At 46.6% G+C, this 21,949-nt stretch overlaps 1 protein-coding gene across 6 annotated transcripts in view; it reads right to left on the bottom strand.

The window, feature by feature from the left end:
• Positions 1–8,985: 8,985 nt before the first annotated feature.
• Positions 8,986–21,949, bottom strand: part of STAT5B (signal transducer and activator of transcription 5B) — a 73,956-nt gene continuing 60,992 nt past the window's right edge. For 4 of the 6 annotated variants that reach the window (XM_021066240.2, XM_021066239.2, XM_021066241.2 and 1 more), the window contains 7 exons: positions 17,812–18,018; positions 16,430–16,524; positions 16,198–16,328; positions 14,729–14,899; positions 10,214–10,265; positions 9,758–9,865; positions 8,986–9,227 (listed from right to left, as the gene is read on the bottom strand). In XM_021066240.2, the coding sequence (XP_020921899.1) occupies positions 9,101–9,227; positions 9,758–9,865; positions 10,214–10,265; positions 14,729–14,899; positions 16,198–16,328; positions 16,430–16,524; positions 17,812–18,018 (891 nt within the window). In that variant the 3' untranslated portion in view covers positions 8,986–9,100. 6 annotated transcript variants of the gene reach the window in all.

Genomic DNA, 21,949 nt, shown 5'->3' with positions numbered 1-21,949 from the left:
GGGAAATCCGGCTGCTGGGCCTGAGGGAGGTGCTGGGAAGGGGGGGAGCTCTTAAAGGGGCAGGTCACCTAAGGACTGCCGGGCTGGGAGCTGGCCCAAGCTGGCAGGTGGAGGGAGGTTAGGGCCAGAGTAGCATGTGAAGGAAGAGGAAGCTGAGTGTGAAAAGACTGCCTCCAATCAGCTTGAGTGGGGAGTGGGGTGCACCCTATCCTGAAGTAGGTTCAAATTTGCTTCATTTTTTTTTTTTTTTTTTTTTTTGGTCTTTTTAGGGCCGCACTCGTGGCACATGGAGGTTCCCAGGCTAGGGGTCGAATTGGAGCTACAGCTGCTGGCCACAGCCATAGCCACAGCAATGCCAGATCCAAGCCGCATCTGCAACCTACACCACAGCTCACAGCAACACCGGATCCTTAACCCACTGAGCGAGGGCAGGGCTTGAATCTGTGTCCTCATGGATGCTAGTCAGATTCACTTCTGCTGAACCATGACGGGAACTTTCCAAATTTTTTTTTAATAAACAGACTTTTATTGAGGTATCTCAGCTCCTTTTTTTTTTTTTTTTTAAATCAGATTAGTCAGTTTGTAAAGAGGTTAACAATTCCTGTTCATCATAAGCTTCATTGACAAAAGTCTCACTATTCATTAGATTTGAGAACTGTTAAGAAACAGAATTTTTGGAATTCCTACTGTAGCACAATGGGACACAAGTTTGATCGCTGGCCCAACACAGTGGGTTAAAGATTGGGTGTATGTGACAACTGTGGCTTGGATCTGATCCCTGGGCCAGGAATTCCACATGCTGTGGGGCAGCCAAAACAAATGAACAAACTAACAAACAAACAAAACCCAGAATTTTCTCCAATCCAGAATTGCTCTCCAAAAAGGTGGTAGAGAAAGAAAATGCTTTCGTTATTGAATAAGCATTAAATTGGAGTGAGATGCGTCGCAGGCAATCAGCTGAAACTGCAAAGACCAAAAAAACCTCGCTCCCCTTTAAAGCCAGAGCCGGGCAGACGCCACCTGCTAACAGGTGTTCTCAAAATAACTAACTTTACCTGGTAATTGGGGCCACCACCTGGGTTAGCTTATTGGTTTTATCACAATAAACACAAACTTCTCCTATCGTTATGGCAGGAGGCAGTCCCACGGTTAAGTCCTCTCTCCTCCTGTGCCCTTGACCCAGGCTCTCAGACGCTAAAAGCCCTCTGTCTTGCAAACTCTCTTATTTTCACAGCTGAGCTCCTTTGCACAGGTCTGCTCTATCTGGCTACCCCACCTTGCTTTCACTCCTTTTTAGTTCTTATTTAGGCCTTGCACTTGATTTTAAAAAAAATAACAGCCTTATTAGATATAATTTACACATTTACATATACGAATCACCCATTTAAAGGGTCTAGTTCAGGAGTTCCCGCTGTGGTGCAACAGGATTGGCGGCATCTCTGCAGCGCTGGGATGCAGGTTTGAAGCCCGACCTGGCACATCAGGTTAAGAATTTGTCTTTGCCGCAGCTGCACAACCGTGGTTGGGATCTGATCCCTGGCCCAGGAATACCATATGCCGCAGGGCAGCAAAAAAAAAAAAAAAAAAAAAAAAAAAAAAAAGTGTACAATTCAATGGTTTCTAGCGTATTCATAGGTATGTTCAATACCATCAATTTTGTAACATTTTCATCACCCCCAAAATGACCCCAGGCCTTTGAGCTAACAAACCCAATCCCTCTCCACCCCTGGTGCTAAGCAGCCTCAAATCTATAGTCTCTTTTTATAGATTTGCCTATTCTGGACATTTCATGTAAATGGAATCAGAGAACACAGAGGTTTTTTTTTTTTTTTTTTTTTTTTTTTGCCTTTTTAGGGCCACATCCATAGCATATGGAGGTACCCAAGCTAAGGGGTAGAATCAGAGCCATAGCCGCCACATCTGAGCCACATCTGCAACCTACGCCACAACTCACGGCAATGCCGGATCCTTAACCCACTGACAGGCCAGGGATGGATACTGGTCAGTTACAAGGATAACTCCATACATGAGTTACCATTTTAACCATATTTATGCATCCACTTCGGTGGCATTAAGTACATTCACACTGTTGTACAGACATCACCATTGTCTAGCACCAACCCTTTTTCATCTTCCCAAACTGAAACTATGCTCATGAAACAATAATTCCCCATTCCTGCTTCCCCCAGCCTCTGGTATCCACTATCCTATTTTCTGTCTTTATGAATTTAATGATTGTAGGTGCCTAATATAAGGGGAATCATACAATACTTTCTATTTCCCTTAACACAATGTCTTCACGATTCATCCATATTGTAGCATGTGTCAAAATTCCCTTCCTTTTTTTTTTTTTTTTTTTTTGGTCTTTTTAGGGTCACACCTGTGACATGTGGAGGTTCCCAGACTAGGGGTCAAATGGGAGCTGCAGCTGTCGGCCTACACCACAGCTCACGGCAATACCGGATCCTTAACCCACTGAGCAAGGCCAGGGGTCGAACCTGTGTCCCCATGGATGCTGGTCAGGTTCGTTTCCACTGAGCCATGACAGGAACTCCCTCCCTTCCTTTTAAAGGCTGAATAATGTTCTGCTGTGTGTATTTTTTTGTTTGTCCATTCATTCATTGACGGGCATTTGTGTTTTCACATTTTGGCTGTTGCAAATAGTGCTGCTATGAGCACAGGTGTACAAATGTTTGAGCCCCTGCTTTCAGTTCCTCTGAGTATATTCCCAGAAGGGGAAGTGCTGGATTATATGGTAATTCTATATTTGATTTTTTGAGGAACCACCATACTGTTTTCACAGCAGCTACACTATTTTACATGCCTACCTGTGATGCACAAGGCTTCCATTTTTTTTTCACATCCCCTACAATAGTTGCCATTTTCTGAGTTGTTTTTTTGTTTTGTTTTGTTTTTTTGTCTTTTCTAGGGCCGCTCCTGCGGCACATGGAGGTTCCCAGACCAGGGGTCCAATCGGAGCTGTAGCCGCCTGCCTTTTTTTTTGCTTTTAATTTATTATTATTATTATTTTTTTGTCTTTTTGCCATTTCTTGGGCTGCTCCCGCGGTATATGGAGGTTCCCAGGCTTGGGGTCGAATCGGAGCTATAGCCGCCGGCCTACACCACAGCCACAGCAACATCAGATCCGAGCTGCGTTTGCGACCTACACCACAGCTCATGGCAACGCCAGATCCTCCACCCACTGAGCAAGGCCAGGGATCGAACCCGAAACCTCATGATTCCTAGTCGGATTCGCTAACCACTGAGCCACGACGGTAACTCCTTAATTTATTTTTTGGCTACACCTGCAGCATGTGGAGGTTCCCAGCCAGGAATCAAACCCGTGCCAGAGCAGTGACCAAGCCACTGCAGTTACAATGCCGGATCCTTAATCCACTGTGCCATAGGGAACTATTTTTGTTTTTTTAAATAGCCAACCTGATGGCTAAGAAGTGGTACCTCACTGTGGTTTGGATTTACATTTCACTAATGACTGAGCATCTTTTTGTGTGCTTATTGCCCACCTGTATATATGCTTTGGGAAAATGTCTACTCATGCTATTTTCCCATTTAAAAATTGTTGTTGAGTTCTTTATTCTGGCTATTAATCCTCTATCAGACATATGATATGATTTGCAAATATTTTCTCTCATTCTGTTGCTTTTTCACTCTGTCAACAATGTCTTTTGATGCGCACAATATTTTTTTTCTCTTTTCTTCTTCTTCTGCTTTTTTTTTTTTTTTTTTTGTCATTTTAGGGCCACCCTCATGGCAAATGGAGGTTCCCAGGCTAGGGGTCGAATTGGAGCTGCAGCTGCTGGCCTATGCCACAGTCAACAGCAACGTGGGATCTGAGTCTCATCTTCGACCTATACCATTGCTCACAGCAATGCCAGATCTTTAACCCACTGAGCAAGGCCAGACATTGAACTCATGTCCTCCTGGATGCTAGTCGAGTTCTTTAACTGCTGAGCCGCCACGGGAACTCCTTTCTTTATTTTTTAATGGCTGCACCCACAGCACATGGAAGCTCCCAGGCCAGGGATTGAATCCAAGCCACAGCTGCAACCTGAGCTGCTGCAGTTGGATTCTTAACCCACTGAGCCATAGCAGGAACTCCAAAAGTTTTTTTATTTTGAAGTCCATTTTATCTTCTGTTGCCTATGCTTTTGGTGTCATGGCCAAGAAATCACTGTCAAATCCAATGCTGTGAAGCTCTCTATTGTCTTCTAAGTTTTATAGTTTTAGCTATAAACATTTAGGTCTTTGATCCATTTTGAGTAAATTTTTTTTTTTTTAGGGTTGCACCCGTAGCATATAGAGGTTCCCAGGCTAGGGGTCCAATCTGAGCTGTAGCTGTCGACCTACACCAGAGCCACAGCAACTTGGGATCTGAGCCAAATCTGTGACCTACACCACAGCTCATGGCAATGCCAGATCTTTAACCCACTGAGCGAGCCAGGGATCGAACCCGAGTCCTCATGGATCCTAGTCAGGTACGTTAACTGCTGAGCCACGACAGGAACTGCTTGAGTTAATTTTTGTATATGATGTAAGGTAAGGTTCCAACTTCATTCTTTCACTCATGGCTATCTAGTCATCCCAGCACTATTTGTTCAAAAGACTATTCTTTCCCTATTGAATGGTCTTGGCACCCTTGCCAAAAATCAGTTGACCACAGACACTTGGGTTTTTTCCTAGAGTCTGAATTCTATTCCACTCATCTATGGTTCTATGCATATGCCAGTACTGAAACCGAAAACACCTCTGACTGAAACCCAGCCAAAAGCCCGATTGGGACCTGAACCCTTTTTATTAAGAGCCACACCTGAGGCATTTGGAAATTCCCAGGTGAGGGGTTGAGTTGGAGCTGCAACTGATGGCCTATGCCATAGCAATGCCAGATTCAAGCCGATTCTGCAGCCTATACCACAGCTCATGGCAACACCAGATCCTTAACCCATTGATCGGGGCCAGGGATCGAACCTACATCCTCATGGATCCTAGTCAGTTTCGTTTCCACTGAGCCACAAGGGGAACTCCTACATCAGATTCTTAACCCACTGTGCCACAGCGGGAACTCCTCCTCATCTTACCGAGGAGTATCTCTAGCAAGCCTTTCCCAAACCTGACATCTGGAATTACTCTAGCTTCCAACCCTGCCCCTCAACATTGGTCACTAAGGCGACAAATGGTGCCTCAAGGCCACTGCTGTGGTACCTGAGTCTAGAGCCTTATCTCCTCTGACCTTTGACTGTTGAAACAGCCTCCAAGCTCTTCCCTGACTTCATGTTTTGCCTCCGTTCAACGCATCCTGCACGTGGTCACTGCACTATTTCTTAAAATGAACATCTGATCATTCTGCTTAAAAGGTTTCATCACTCACCACCAGGTTCAGATAAATTCTAACCCAGCACACCAGACCTTCTCACCTGCCACGGTCCTTCTCAGAGTGATTCTTGCACGAACATCACCTGGGAACTGGTTAGAAACGCAAATTCTTGGGCTCCACCCTAGACCTACTGACTCAGAAACTCTGGGGTGGGGCCTCGAACCTGCTTTACCGAGTCCTCCAGGGGAGTCTGATGCACACTGGAGCTGAGGACCCCACGGCGCCCTTTACCGCACCCCGTCCTGCCTTCCTACGTCTCCAGGCCTCTACCTGTGCTGATGCCTCCGGCTCAGTGCCCTTTCCTTTCCTCATGTCTATTTGTTAAGAGTCAGCTTTTAGCTCTTCCTGCCCTCAGTTGGTAATGGCTTCAGGATAGGCTGAGGGCAGCAGGAGCTAATAGCCTATCCCACGGGACAGTATCAGCCGTCCTTCCCGGCCTGCATTCCTTTAAGCGCAGGAAGCATCTCTCACCCTGCACACAAGCCCAGCTCAGGGCAGGCACTCTAAATGGGCTGAATTCTAAGGACGAGCTTTCTGGAGTTCCTGTTGTGGCACAGCTGAAACAAATCTAAGAACCATGAGGTTGCCGGTTCAATCCCTGGCCTTCGCTCAGTGGGTTAAGGCTCTGGCGTTGCCGTGAGCTGTGGTGTAGGGTGCAGATGTGGCTCAGATTCTGCGTGGCTGTCGTGTAGGCTGGCAGCTATAGCTCCGATTCGACCCCTAGCCTGGGAACCTCAATAGGCCAGGGGTGTGGCCCTAAAAAAAAAAGGATGAACTTTCTAACAGGAATAGGAAGTGAGGATTATCATTCTCATGTGCAAAACCTCATGCGGGGAGCTCTCGTTGTCTCAGCAGTAACAAACCCAACTAGCATCCATGAGGACGCTGCTACGATTCCTGGGCCTGCTCAGTGGGTTAAGGATCTGAGGTTGCTGTGAGCTGCAGCTCCAATTTGACCCTTAGCCTGGGAACTTCCATGTGCTGCAGATGTGGCCCTAAAAAGAAAAAAACCCAAAAAACAACAAAAAACCCCCCTCATGCGATCAGGAAGGTAAGAAAGGCCCACATCTGCCACAAACGGTGATGACCCGCTCTCTGAGGCAGCCAACTCCCATCTAGTTCCCCTTTTCAGAGTCACACGGATGATTTCAAATATTTTCCTGCCCAGGCCATGCTCTCTTGCTACGGGATGGAAAATAAAAAGTAAAAACAGGACCCAATTTGGTATTTTCAGAGGAAGTCTTTATTGTAACATAAAATACACAATTTTGTGACGGCCCCAAATTGTACACAATGCTTTTTTTTTTTTTTTTTTTTTTTGGTGGCTATATACTAATCTGCCTCAACACTAAAATATGTATCTGAAATAATTTCACAAAGTTTTAAAAAGAAAAATTATAAAAAGTATGCTTCCATTTTAAGTTATATTCACTCTTGGTCTCCCTCCCATCCCCTGCGAAGCCTGCGCAGACCACACATGGAACATTGCGATGACTTGTGCTGTGTGTCTGGGAGCGAGTGGTCAAGCTTGCCCTCGCCTCTGCTTGCGGTTTGCAGGAACAGGGAGAAGAGAGAAGCTATAACGCAGAGAGCGAGCCCACCTTTCAGCCAAAAGTCTCTGCCGTCTATAGGCCCAGCCTCAGGAAAGCTGGGGGCGGCCCAGCCACTGGACACGCGTGGGAACCCCATGCTGGGGCAGCCGCACTCTTGGGCACCCGTTCCCCCCCCGACGCCAGTGCCAACCATGAAGTGAGAGCTCTGCCCTTGGCACGCCTGGGGCGAGCCCCACTGCTGATCTGATGGGCAAGGGTGTCATTCTGGGTGACGGCAGGTGAGGGCTCTTGGAGTCTGGGAGCAGCCAGGCTTCCTCTCCCCAACACTCCCATCCTCAGGGGGGATGTTAATCAAATCGTGAGTGGGGGGTGGTGGCAAAAGGCGCTTAGCAGCATCCTACATCAATGCTGGTCTCCACTGGAGGGGTCAGCCTGCTCCTCAGAGGCAGAGAAGTTCTACTGCCTGGCGTAGAAAAATAAATCAGTGTATGAAACCAAGCCAGGGCAAACAGCAGCTTTTACAAAGTTATCTTCCAATAAATAATTTACGACAGAGGAGTACTTTCCTTTAACATCAAAAACACTGATATATCCAGAAGTTATTTTTGTAAAAAAAATATCTGTTTATTTACTCACAAGTATAAAAATAAGGTTTTTAGGGCCATTCTCTCCTGGGTGTGGTCAGGCCCTTCTTTTGGAGGGGGTGGCAGGGGTGACCTTACAGACCTAACCCCAAAGCTCTACCTGCTTCCCCCTCTTCCTGCCTGCCTGCCGTAGCCCATTCCTTCCTTTTGGTGTCAGGATATGGAAGAAATTGTGGGCAAAATTATGCTGAGGCTTTTTCTTTTCTTTTTTTTTTTTTTTTCATTTTTTGCAGCTTACCAAGCTTCCCAGCAAACCTGCTGGCTGCATTTCCCCAAATGACTGACGCTGACACCCAGCACCCTGCGCCAGGTGGGCGACACGCCTCCTGAGCATGCTGGCCCTGGGTTCAGCCCACATTCCTGCCACTCACTCCCCAAGGCATTGTGCAAACAGTGAAGGGAAAAGAGGTGACATGACCTTCGTGTCAATGGCACCTGACCTGATGCAGGAAGAAAGAATTCTACTATCAAATCAGGGTGAGAAGGGGAAAACAAGTCCCAATTTCGAAACAAAAACACCATTTAACACTTGCAAAAAGCCATTATTGACAAGCCTTTGGAAAGCCTTGCTGGTGGCTCCCCCAGTGCAGAGGAAGGCTGGGCAACCTGGACGGCAGCTCCCAGTAACGAGGCAACACTCTCAGCGCCCGTGAGCCGGGCCAGGCTGGGCGGTCCACCCTGGGCGCAACACAAAGGACACTGTAAGCTTTGGTTCTGTGGCCCTCTTTTCTTTCCTCGGCTTCATCAGATGTGTCTGCACAGGTGTACACACATAGGAACCAAGTGGCAATTCCACGGGTGGGAGGGAGCCGGGGGTGGGGAGCAAGAGAACATTGAGCTGGGCTGTGTTATTTAAAAGGCTACACCCATCAGAAAACCCATCACTTCCCTTCCCCAGTGATTGCTCTCTGTGCCCCTTTATCCATCCCTACCCAGGAAAGTGGCGGTCAGGGAGCGGGAAGGAGGGAGGGCTGGCTTTCTTTGTCAAAAGGCAGTTTCCAGGTTTCAGAAGAAAAGCAGAGACAATCGTGGTTGCGTATCAATGGCGTGGTAGACACAGTGACAAGGACTCACCAGAAAGGAGGTGCCCTCACCTGCCTTTGTCCTCTCTTAGCTGAACAGCCATGTGTCAAAGTTCAGCCACCTCCAAGACACATGGCCACGTTCCAGGGTTTATGGAACTAACTGCCTTTTTGCACAAGGCTGAAACCACCACAGCCTCTGTTTGTGGCCCCAGTGCTGCAGCTACACTCTGGACAGCAAGGGGGGAGAAAGAGCACAACGTGCAATCGCGCGCCACACACACACACACACACACACACACACACACACTCACACACTCACACTCCCTTCACTGGTGCCACCATGCACAGAAACACTAAAGTCACAACTAGTATTAACACTTCACATTATGAGTATTGTTTCCAAAGAGAAGCGATTCATGGAATTAAAACATCCACAAGTATAACTCCTCTGGCGAGGACGAAGAAGCGGAAGATGGCGACAGGAGGTCACGACTGCGCGTGAGGGATCCACTGACTGTCCATAGGTCGGCCCAAGAGCTCCTCCACACGACGCGCCACGTCCATCGTGTCGTCCAGATCAAAGTCCCCATCGTTGTCAAGGACGGGGTCGGGGCTTGGGAGGGAAAGAGAAGAGGTTAAGGGGAAGGGAAAGGTGGCCGGAGGCCTACAAAGAGCAGCAGAGACCTCCCCGCACCCCTAGGTGAGCGCCCCTCAGGGGAGCACCCCCTCTGAGGTCGGTCGGCCAGGACCCTCCCTCGGCGTCGTGGGAAAGCAGCACTCCCAAGGGGCACCCTGGGGGCAGAGTCCTTTGCTGGCTGGTTGGACAGAGTGCCTTGGACCAAAACATCCAGCCTCCTGGTCTTGCCACTGGCTGTCTACACACACTGAACCCCCATCTGGTCCTTATACAGAGAGAGAAAAATCTCCATTTCAAGAGAGGGGAGCAGATGACATGAGCCAACTCCAACCTATACCACCAAGAGCCACTGGCCGAATCCATCCCTCCCACCAGGCATGGACCAGAGCCCGGCCGGGCTGGGCTAGGGGTACTCAGACCTCGAGGAGCTCCGGACTCCTTGCCCACCAACCCTCCCGGAGCGCAGCCCAGTTCCTCCCACGGAGCCCCAGGAGAACACGACCTACTTCTGTGGGTATATGCTGTAATGAGCCTGGGGGCACACGGCTGGGGAGGGGGCCTGGTCCATGTAGGTGGCATTGCCCCCGGCAGAGTCTGAAGAGGCGCTCACAAACCTGGGGAGGAAGCAGAGCAGAGCCTCAGCGGCCTGGGGCGGGGGCAGGGGGGCAGCTGACTTGGGGAGGAGCTCAGGGCTTCATGACTCTTTCAGGTGCAGAAGGACAGAGTGCCCGCTGAGCCTGGGGCTCCGGCTGCTGCGGGAGCGGGGCCCTGGGTATGGGGCATGGGGGGGCGGGGTGGGGGCCCTGGTGACCACGCCCAGCTCCCTCCCCAGAGCTGGGCCAGGTGTGGGGGGAAGGGAAGAGGAGGGGTGGCAATGAGGGGGAGGAGAGGTGGGGGGAGGCGAGCGGGGGTGGGGGAGGACCAAGGCAGCAGGAGACCAGAGCTGGACCCTGGACACTTACTCAGGGACCACTTGCTTGATCTGTGGCTTCACGTATCCGTCCACTGCTTTAGCTGCCAAGGGGGAGAACGGGGATGAGAACCAATGTTCTCACATGAAATGAAAACGCAGTCTCCCCTAAGAACCCCATCTTTTCTGAGGGTAAGATACAACTACTTTTTTTTTTTTTTTTTTGCTTTTTAGGGCTGCACCCGCAGCATATGGAAGTTCCCAGGCTAGGGGTCAAACTGGAGCTGCAGCTACCAGCCGACACCACAGCCACAGCAACACCAGATATGAGCCACATCTGTGACCTACACCACAGCTCACGGCAATAATGGATCCTGAACCCACTGAGCGAGGCCAGGGATCGAACCCGCCACCTCATGGTTCCTAGTCGGATTCATTTTTGCTGCACCACAACGGGAACTCCAACCACCTCATTTTTATCGACGGGTCCGGTATAAGCACATATTTTAATGGATTAGGAAGACCTGGTAGAGGAGAAGCCTCAGTACTGACACTGCAAGTTAAGAGAGCTTCCAAGTTGGCTTGAAGGTGTTAATAAATTCTTCAAACCACAGAAAAGATATACTTCGATACAAATCTAAATCGTTACCTGCATGCTAACTATAAAAAGAAAACCTATCTTAAAAAGTTTAAAATGCAGCAGCAGGACAGGGGACAAAACAAGGACCCACAGGAGGGGATGGCAACAGGATAAATTCTCCGTCATCTAAGGAGGCATGCTGTCATCACTGGTATAGCCTTGGGAGAGCCGACTTCCTTATCACTGCAAGTTTTGCGTGCAATGTGTGCCAACTGCCAGGGCTCGTGCGGAAGAATCTAAGCATTAGAGGGGAATTAATGGGCTCGAGGATCCCGGCCATTACTCCAGCTCTGAGTTTCTCCTACTCTTTCAGGAAAGGGAACGCCACTCTCTCAGGCGTCTGTGTGCTCCTTCCGTGCCCGGGGTCTCTGCACTCGGGGTAATCTGACGGTCACACACCCCAGTGGGTGCTGTCTCTACTGCGTGGCTGCTTAAAACGCTGCTGTTGTGTCTCACTCGCCACAGCAACCCCATCGGCACGTGGCGGGTGAGGGGATAAGCCTCAGGGATAAGCCAGAGTTACCTCTGCAAAAGGCTAATGGTTATGGAAACCCAGTTAGGTAGGTAGTAGGAATGTGAGAGTCTGAAGTCGGTGAATGAAATCTTGTTTCCTGGGAGTGTGAGCGTGGGAACAAGTCTAATTGTAACTACATTTGACAACGAAGAAGATTTCGCTGAAGTCAGAAGGATGACTCAGCCCAAGAGAGCTCCTTGGCTCACACACTGCCTGTTGTCCTAACCTGCTTCGTCTGGGGCTTCAAACGTCAGGAGTGGCCTTTTCATAAGAGCTTGTGCTTTTTGTGCCTTACGGTCTACAGAGAATTTTACAGAAGGGCAGAAAAGATAAAAAACAAAGAGATGCTGTAAAAATAGGATTTAAAAATCTAAATCAGCTGTGCTAACGAAAAGAAGCAGTGGTAGGTTTCATACCAAACACCACAGAAATCTAAAAATATTTTGGCTTATTTTCCCACCAAGAAATATAAGCAGACGGGAAGGCAAAAAACCAGATTCTATGAAAGGAAAAAGATGGATAGATTGGGCTATAGGGAAAACACGTCTTTGCACTTCAGGAAAAAACAAAAAACAAAAAAACACCCTAAGTGTTAAAGGAACAGTGACACACTGAGAAAAATCTGCAATATATAATAAAGGGTTTATTTATTACATAAAAATACTTGCATATTATTAAGAAAAAAGGAACTCAAAAAAAAAAAAGCAAGGAAATGAATGCACTTCATGGAAAAAATACAAATGGTCAATAATGTGAAGGTTGGCGTTCCCATTCTGGCTCAGTGGGTTAAGAACCCAACATAGTATCCACGAGGATGCCAGTTCGATCTCTGGACTTGCTCAGTGGGTTAAGGATCCAGCATTGTGTGTGGCTGGCGTCTGCAGCTCTGATTTGACCCCTAGCCTGGGAACTTCCATATGCCGCGGGTGCAGCTGTTAAAAAAAAAAAAAAGTAATGTGAAGGTTAAGACATACAGGCTAGATTGTTTGAGCTCAAACTCTGGCTTGGCCTCTTCCCAGCTGTGAGACCTCTGGCAAAGTATTTCACTTCTCTGCTCCTCCAGGAGATGGTAATAGTACCTACTTGACAGACTTGTTTTGAGGATTAAATGGGACAGTATTTGAAATGTGCTCAGAAGAGTGCCTGGGACATAAGGAAGCAGTCAGCAGTGTTAGCCGATATTATTACTCTTTTTGTTGTTGTTGTCATTATCATTATATGACAAGATGTTTTGACCTTACCTAGAATCAAAGAAAGGAAAATAAGAACTAAGATATAATTTTTATGCCATTCAGACTGGCAAACATGAAACTGGTGAAGAGATTCTGTGACTGGCAGGAGGATGAAGAAGCAACACTCAAACAGATGTCTGTGGGAGTGAAAACAGATTCCACTTTCTGGAGGGCAATTCTGGAAAGATGTGTCAAAATGCTCAAAAATTATACTTTTCTTTTTTGTCTTTTGTCTTTTGAGGGCCGCACTCGCGGCATATGGAGGTTTCCAGACTAGGGGTCTAATTGGAGCTGTAGCTGCCGGTCTACGCCACAGCCCAGCAATGACAGATTCAAGCTGTGTCTGCGACCTACACCACAGCTCACGGCAACGCTGGCTCCTCAACCCACTGAACAAGGCCAAGGATTGAACCCGCCACCTCATGGTTCCTAGTCGGATTTGTTTTTGCTGTGCCACGATGGGAACTCCAAAAATTATATACCCTTTGACACAAATTCTACTTTAGGAATTTGTCCTATGGAAATAAACAAGGTGCATGTACCAAGTTATTTCAATATTGACCATGACAAAAAACTGTGACTAACTTAAATTTTAAGTATCTTATACAACCAATATAGAATCATAATGGAATTCTATGCAGTTGTTAAAATGATGTTTTAGGATTATATTTACTAAACTGCAACTCTGCCTGTGATTCTTTTTTTTCCCTAGGGCTGTACTCACAGCATATGGAGGTTCTCAGGCTCGGGTCGAATGGGAGCTGTAGTTGCCGGCCTACACCACAGCCACAGCAATGCTGGTTAATCCACTGAGCGAGGCCAGGGGTCAAACCCGCCCCCTCATGGATACTAGTTGGGTTCATTACCACTGAACCACCTTGGGAACTCCTGCCCGTGATATATTTTAAAGTGAAAACCTAATCACTTCCTGAACATCGTGGATGTGTGGTATGACCCAAACCCCACCCCTAGCCCAACCTGGTCCCTCCCACTGCTCTGCTCTCCTGTCCCACCACTTTCTCCCCTGCTCGCCCAGCTCCAGCCTCCCTCATCCTCGCGAGGTTTCCTAAACAACCCCACGCCCGTCTCAGGGTTCTGCTCTTGTTCTCTCAGCCTAGGATGTTCTCTCTAGATTGGTGTGGCTTTCTTGCCTCAGGCAGGTCGATTCTGACATCGCCTCCCTGGGGAAGCTTTCCCAGCACTCAGTGAAGTGCCACCCTCCTGTCCTCCATTTCTCAATCCCTTCACCTTCTGTACTTTCATAGCATCCACCACTAAACGGAAACACTTATTTGTTTGCTTGTCTACCCTCTTCTTTCTGCTCTTAGACTGTAATTCCCACACAGGAAGTACTTATGAAGCTTCTGGCAACTCTGCAGAACACATACCAAATGACTGGGAGAACACTCAATGAGCTGCATATTTTTTGGCTTTTTTTTTTTTTTTTTTTTGGTCGGGCCTGTGGAATGTGGACGTTCCCTGGCCAGGGACTGAACTTGAACCATAACAGTGACCACACCGGATCCTTAACCTGCTGTGCCACCAGGGAACTCCTGAACTGCTTATGTTGATGAGAGGAGAGACTGCTGTATGATATCTATTTTCTTTTCTATACTTTTCTGGAAATTTTACAATAAATACGTAATACTTTTATGCTCAGAAAATAAAACTATCTCTGTTTTGAAAAACAAAAATTTTATCTTCCTATTTATTTTTTCTTTTTTTGGCCACCCCTGAGGCATATGGAGTTTCTGGGCCAGGGATCAGATCTGAGCCACAGCTGTGACCTAAGCCACAGCTGCAGCAATGGCAGATCCTTAACCCAGGGGTGCCGGGCCGGGGATCGAACCCGCGTCTTACCACTCCCAAGATGCTGCTGATCCTGTTGTGCCACAGCAGGAACTCCCCTATTTATGTTTGATTTAAGCTTGTATTGAAAGCAATCTGTTACCTTCAATTTGATATTTGGGGTTGGTGGCAGATGTGCTTTTTGTGGGATAGAAAAATAGAGCCCAGGTTTTACCTTTGCCCTGGATAATGACCAAATGGTAACGAGTGGGTTTTTTTGTTATTGTTGTTATTGTTAATTGTCAGGTTTTCATGCCAGACAGACAGACACACACACACCTAAAACAAAACCAAAATCACAACAAAACCAAATCAGAATGCGAACATTGTTACCGGTGGCAGGCTCGCATGGAACTGGGGTGTAATATTTGGAGTACACTTCATCCTTTGGCCGATCAGGAAACACGTAGATAAGGTAATTCAGGTCTCCCAAGCGGTCTGCCAGGGACCGGATAGAGAAGTCTCTGGTGGTAAAAGGCATCAGATTCCAAAACATTCTTTCCTCTAGATCAGTAAACAGAATAATCATAGTCTAAATATGGTCTCTGAACAGGAAATCTTAAAACCCAAATATACTACAAATATAGCTCTCCATTAAAACTGTTCCAATAAAAATCTCCATTAAAAAAATAAACATGGGCGTTCCCATCATGGCTCAGTAGAAACGAATCTGACTAGCATTCATGAGGACTCAGATTTGATTCCTGGCCTCAGTGGGTTAAGGATCTGGCGTTGCTGGGAACTGGGGTGTAGGTTGCAGATGTGGCTTGGATCCTGCGTTGCTGTGGCTGTGGTGTAGGCTGGCGGATACAGCTCCAATTTGACCCCTAGCCTGGGAACCTCCATATGCCACACCATAAAAAGCAAAAAAAAAAAAAAAAAAAAAAAGTCATGGGTAGACTTTCATTACTATAAGCAGGTAATGCATATACCACTTCCCTAGAGATTTAATGATCTCAGGGAGTTTCAAGTTCAAAGAGTATTCTGTCTCTCTCTAGAAGAGATAGCTTGCTGGCTCCAGTCCCTGACTCCCTGTACAAAAGTATGTAAGAGAGAAAGAAAGCATATCCACAGCCAGCAGATATGTGAGAGTTATTCAAAACTATTAACATATATATATATTTTTCTTTTTAAGGCCACATGGCAGTATATAGAAGTTCCCAGACTAGGGGTTGAATGGGAGCTGTAGCTGCTCGCATATACCACAGCCACAGTAACGGGATCCGAGCCGTATCTGCGATCTATACCACAGCTCAGGGCAATGCTGGATCCTTATCCCACTGAGCAAGGCCAGGGATCGAACCATGTCCTCATGGATACTAGTTGGGTTCGTTAACCACTGAGCCATGATGGGACCACAACTAGTCAGATTCTTAACCTGAGCCACAATGGGAACTCCAATGGCAATATTCTTATAATAGGATAAAGGAATGATTCAAATAGCATATTATTCCACTTTAACAACTCCAAACAACAAAGTAATTCTTTACTGGAGTAAGTTCAAAGTTGAGTGATAAGAAGGCAAATATTTCAAATGAGAAGCAGCTGAGATTTGGGACAGGGCGCTGCATTACAGGTGGCCATGTCCCCTTGTACATTTGTGTTTCTCAAAACTAGTAACTGTTTCCCAGAAGATTTTACACAGGCTGCAGCTGTGTCATGGTTATACATTTGTGCTTCCCATAATTAGCACTGGCCCCAAAGAATAATATGTACTCAATAACTTGTTTCTTAAAGTAATTTTGCAACAAAAGCAGCTAACGAGAGCCAAGATATGTCTTAAAAAAGGGAGGGGCACTCACGAGAATCAAACTTCCAAGCAATGGTGATGCCACCAATTTCAGAGTCACTGAACCTCAGCAGGAAAGTCCCGTCGGGCTTGTTAATGAGTAGGTCATGGGCCTGTTGCTTGTTCACGAAACCCAAAATAGCCCTGGATCAGAAATGCCAAAGGAGCAGAAGCAGAGTGGGATGTTTTAATGCCGGAAAGATCATCTTCCTAACTCTACTGCTAACTTAAGAAAGGATTCTCACCCATCGTTCCAATGAGGCTTGAGATGTTTTTTTAACACTTCCATCACGCCATCAAACCACTGCCAGAAAGTGTAATTCCGTCCTGGTAAATTTTCCTGGTTGGAGAGACAACAAATGAATACAAATAGGCAGAAGGAACCCTCAGGATATTACCCGTATAGACTTTAACTGGTGAAATTAAAGGGAAAATAACATCTACACTGTCAGAATCATAGAAATATACACGCCTGCCTGAGTTTGATCAAGTGGTCCTACAACCAAAAAAAAAAAAAAAACCAGGATAGAGAGGAAAAGACAGAAGAAGGGGGAAATACCACAGAGCAGTTACCAACAGTCCGTGGATCTCGGCTACAAACACTTGCCCCTGCATCTGGACTGACTTGTTCTTTGCTTTTGGGGGGGGGGGCGGAGCAAAGGAGAAAAGAATAGCTTTATTGCTTTGACAGGCATAAGAGGGTCACAGGAGGCTAAGGCCCTAAAGACTGGGCCCCCTCCTTTACTGTTTTTGATGTGTGGTCTGTGACCCGCAGCGGCAGCGTTGCCAGGGAGCCTCTGGGAAACGCAAAATATCAAGCCCCATTTCAGACCTGCTGAAGCTGAGCCTGCGCCTTAACAAGCTGCCCAGGTGATGTGTAAATTTGAACTGGACTAGATCACACTGTGAGGCCACAGAGAACACGCCATCATACAGCTGCTGCAATAATTATCAGCAAAGTGCAGTTATCTGATTCTGCTGGAAGGCATGATTCTGCAACGGAAAAGACAGACTACCAAGGCCTCCTGCTTCCCCTATCGAACCTCCTCTGACTACCAGCAAACCTGTTGGCTAGCTGGTTAACACACAGCCATTTAAAAGAGTTAGACTCAGAGACTATGAGATCTTTGAACTGGGGCACTTAAAACACGGGGGTGGCCATGGATGCAAAGACACAAACGTTCAATTTAAAATCGAAGATGTGACAGGTGGCATCTGAACTGCCTGAGGCTAGAGGAAATGTGGCCTTCATTGGCACCCTCTTTTGAGGGCTGAGGGCCCCATGGGAGTCTGACTTTGCATTACACTCAAGGAGCCTCAGAGAGTCAAGGGGACTGAGCCATGGAGTTCTGAGCATCACCAAAGCTTTACTTCTCATGAGTTATGTGATCATTTGCTTTGCTGTTTCCTTTACAAAGGAAGAAAATGCATGCAAAGCCGTTTGCTTAAATATTCAAGCACAAAATTTTCTACACACACACACACAAAGCATGTGGCTTTCAGAGGCTTCCTATTACCGTGGGCATGGTGTATTAGAGGCATGAGGAACGGGGGCCCGGGGCAGGGATGCTCCCGAGGGGTCTGGCCTGGAGGGGCTGATCTGATTGCAGCAGGCGGGGGCCCTCACCCTGTTGAACTGGGACCAGGACACAGACATGCCGCTGTAGTCCTCCAGATGGCTGCTGCTGCTGTTGAAGAGCTTCTGCGCCAGGAACACGAGGTTCTCCTTGGTCAGGCCCCGGTTGCTCTGCACCTCGGCCTTGAATTTCATGTTGAGCGCCTCGCACAGCTGCGGCCACAGGACTTTGTCAGGCACCGCAAAGGGCACCCTGCCCTGCGGGGGTGGGGTGAAGGGGAGAGAAGCCAGAACCTTAGGAGAAAACACCTGCAGGATTTATCCCCTCAGCCCGAAAAAGAAAACCACTGAGGAGGGGATGGAGTTGCAAACACTTGTCTGGCTGAGCGTGGGGCTAAACTCAAACCTTCGCGGGGTTTGCGGTTCTGGGACATTGAGAAGGTTCCATCTCACTGTCTTCACATGCCACTTGGAAGCTATCAGTGCTGTTCCGTAAAAGAGCTGCTGGACATACTGTCTGATCCCATGCTCTCATGGTCACGGAGACAAAACATGACCAAAGTCTGACTCTGACACTATAAACTCAAAGGGAGTACAAATCCACAAGACTGGTTCTCTAGGTGCAGAGAGAGAATGTGTGTGTTCATATGTGGGTGCGCAACCGTCATCCGTGCCCTTGACCCCTTCTGCCAAGAACTCCAGCTCAAAGTGAAAGGACTTACTATGGAAGAGTGGAAACTGTGCTCTGACAACTTTACTGCAAAACAGGTTAGAATGTGAATTTTTTTTTTTTTTTTTGTCTTTTTGCTATTTCTTTGGGCCGCTCCCGTGGCATATGGAGGTTCCCAGGCTAGGGGTCGAATCGGAGCTGTAGCCGCCAGCCTACGTGCCAGAGCCACAGCAACGTGGGATCCAAGCCGCGTCTGCAACCTACACCACAGCTCACAGCAATGCCGGATCCTTAACCCACTGAGCAAGGGCAGGGACCGAACCCGCAACCTCATGGTTCCCAGTTGGATTCGTTAACCACTGCGCCACGATGGGAACTCCAGAATGTGAATTTTTAATAAATGGCTTTTCATCCCATTCAGCCACGGTATTTCATTTTAATTATTGTAACTTTTTTTTGGAATAGGCAATTTCTCCACATGATATAAAATTTCAAAAGCACAGAAGGGCCTACAGTGAAGTCATTTCCCTTCTCTGTCCATCAGCAATCTAGTTCCTTTCCTAAATCTTGTAATCTAGTTTACTGGGTATACCTCCAAAGATATTCTTTACATGCTGGCAAATATGTATACATTTCCCCTTTTTTAATATATAGAACCCACATCTTGCATCTTTTTTTTTTTTTTCACTTAATATTTTATCTGAGAGGCCTCAGCACATAAAATTTTCTTTCGAGGCTGCTCATTATTCTACACTATGGAGGAATAATAATATATTTAACCTCGCAGGGGGACATCTGCGCACGAGTCTCCAGTCTTTGGCTACTACAAACAGTGCTGCAGCCTATTCATGTCACTTGGCACATTCGCAAATATATCTGTAGAATTAATTCCCACAAGTATGTATTTATATTAAAGCAGCATAATGGGGAGGGTGTGAAGAAAAGGGAGCCATCTCCTATACTGTTGGTGGGAAGGTAAAGTGGTGCAGCCACTGCGGACAGTATGGATGTTCCTTAAAAAACTAAAAATAGAGTTGTCATATGATCTCGCAATCCCACTCCTGGGCATACGTCTGGAGAAAACTCTAATTCAAAATGATACATGCGCCCCAATGTTCACAGCAGCACTGTTTACAATAGACAACACATGGAAGCCACCTAAATGCCCATCAACAAATGAAAGGATAATGAAGATGTGGTACATACATATACCATGGAATATTACTCAGCCGTAAAAAGATAAAGTCATTTGCAGAAACATGGATGGACCTAAAAATTATCACACTAAGTGAAGTAGGTCAGACAGAGAAAGACAAATACTGTATATCATTTTTTAAATTTCATCTTTTTAGGGCTGCACCTGCAGCATATGGAGGTTCCCAGGCTTGGGGTTGAATCAGAGCTATAGCCGCCAGCCTACACCACAGCCACAGCAATGCGGGATCTGAGCTACATCTGTGACCTACACTGCAGCTCACAGAACGCCAGATCCTTAACCCACTGAATGAGGCCAGGGATTGAACCCACGTCCTTGTGGATGCTAGTCAGGTTCATTAACCACTGAGCCATGTCAGGAATTCCTGATATCACTTTTACGTGGAATCTAAAACATGATACAAATGGAACTTATTTACAAAACAGAAACGGACTCACAGACATAGAAAACAAACTTACTGTTACCAAAGGGAAAAAAGGGGTGTGGGAGGGGGATAAATTAGGAGTTTGGGATTAAGATAGACACTACTATATGTAAAACAGATAAACAATAAAGTCCTACTGTATAGCACAGGGAACTATATTCAACATCATGTAATTAAACCATAATGGAAAAGAATATATATGCACAGCTGAATTGCTCTGCTGAACACCAGAAACTAATAGAACACTATAAATCAACTATACTTCAAAAAAAAAAAGAAGAAATAAAACAGCATATGATGTACACAAGTCATTAACATAATTGCAAATGTTAAAAGTGCGTATATATTTCGACAAGATACTTTAGGAATGACATGTTACAAGGAGATGCCAGAGTTACCTGGAGAGTGAAATCTCCGGACAGAGGGTGGGAAGTGAGAGCAGATGTGGCAGTAAGGCTACCCAGGAGGCTTATCAGGACAGATGTGTGCAGATATTTTATTTTTCTTTTTTCCTTGTCTATTGATTTTCAATTATTCATTCTTTCCTATACATGTGTGTGTATACACACACATACACATTTCTACATATTTGTTTGTTTGTTTAAACATCAAGTCAGTTAGTCAGTGAATCGACTGTATTCCTGTTCCAATTGACTGTTCATCCCAAATCCTCTCTTGGATCAAGTCTTTGAACTCTTTATGCAGATTTTTGTGTGTGTGTCTTTTTAGAGCCGCACCCGAGGCACATGGAAGTTCCCAGGCTAGGAGATCGAATCAGAGCTGTAGCTGCCAGTCTACGCCAAAGCCATGGCCACTCAGGATTGTAAGAGTTGCATCTTCGACCTGCACCGCAGCTACAGCAATGCCAGATCCTTAACCCGCTGAGTGAGGCCAGGGATTGAACCTGCATCCTCAGGAAACCAGTTGGGTTCATTACCACTGAGCCACAATGAGAACTCCCTGGGAAGATATTTTTTTAAAAGGAGCCTTGAACCCAAGGTTTACACCCAAGCATGGTAGAATTTCTGCTATAAATCTCATCCGAGCAGAAATTTGTTCTCCTCACAGTAGAGCCACATTAGAGAAGGACGTACTTTTACATTCCGGACAACAGTATAACCTCTTGCCATGCTTTTGTGGACGAATCTCTACTAGAAATATGCAACACGTGCAACTCTGCCTATTGAAATGCTTTGGGAATCATCAAGCAGGACTCTAGTAATATTCAGACAGCATTTGGTGCGTAAATCCACAGAATCATATTTTTTCCTTTACACAAAGCAACTCATTTTTCATGAGATGTGGGGTGAATCACAGAATCTAAAATTTGGAAAAGACGTTAAATGTCACCCTCATTCACTGGAGGGAAGATGACAGGAAGAAACTTCTAAGCTGAAGTGACCTCCTGAGAGAAACCTGGGAGTCCCAATTCCATATATGGTTTCACTTAAGATTCAAAATAAAACTTACAGGATACTGACTTTGTATATTAGCTAAATTAATCTTGCAAACATAACTCTGGAGCATTACCCTTCCTCCCTGTGTTGCAGACACTTACGGGAAACTTAGGTCAAGTGCATTTCCTGTGGTCGCAGAGGGAGGAAATGGTGGAGCTGGAATTGAAACCCTGGCCTTCCTTCAAGCTCCTGCTTATTCTTTCTCTCTCTCTCTATTTTTTTTTTTTTTTTTTTGCTTTTTAGGGCTGCACTCACAGCATATGGAAGTCCCCGGGCCAGGGGTCAAATCACCACTGCAGCTGCCAGCCTACACCACAGCCACAGCAATGCAGGATCTGAGCCGTGTCTGCGACCTACACCACAGCTCATGGCAACACCGCCCCGATCCACTGAGCGAGGCCAGGGATCAAACCGTCATCCTC

The sequence above is a fragment of the Sus scrofa genome, chromosome 12, assembly GCF_054392235.1.
Source record: "Sus scrofa isolate SSC_HxYL_T2T_F1_AM1 chromosome 12, Sscrofa_HxYL_maternal_Yorkshire_Landrace_v2.0, whole genome shotgun sequence".
In the NCBI taxonomy this organism is placed as follows: domain Eukaryota; kingdom Metazoa; phylum Chordata; class Mammalia; order Artiodactyla; family Suidae; genus Sus; species Sus scrofa.
This window is presented reverse-complemented; position numbering and strand designations above follow the sequence as displayed.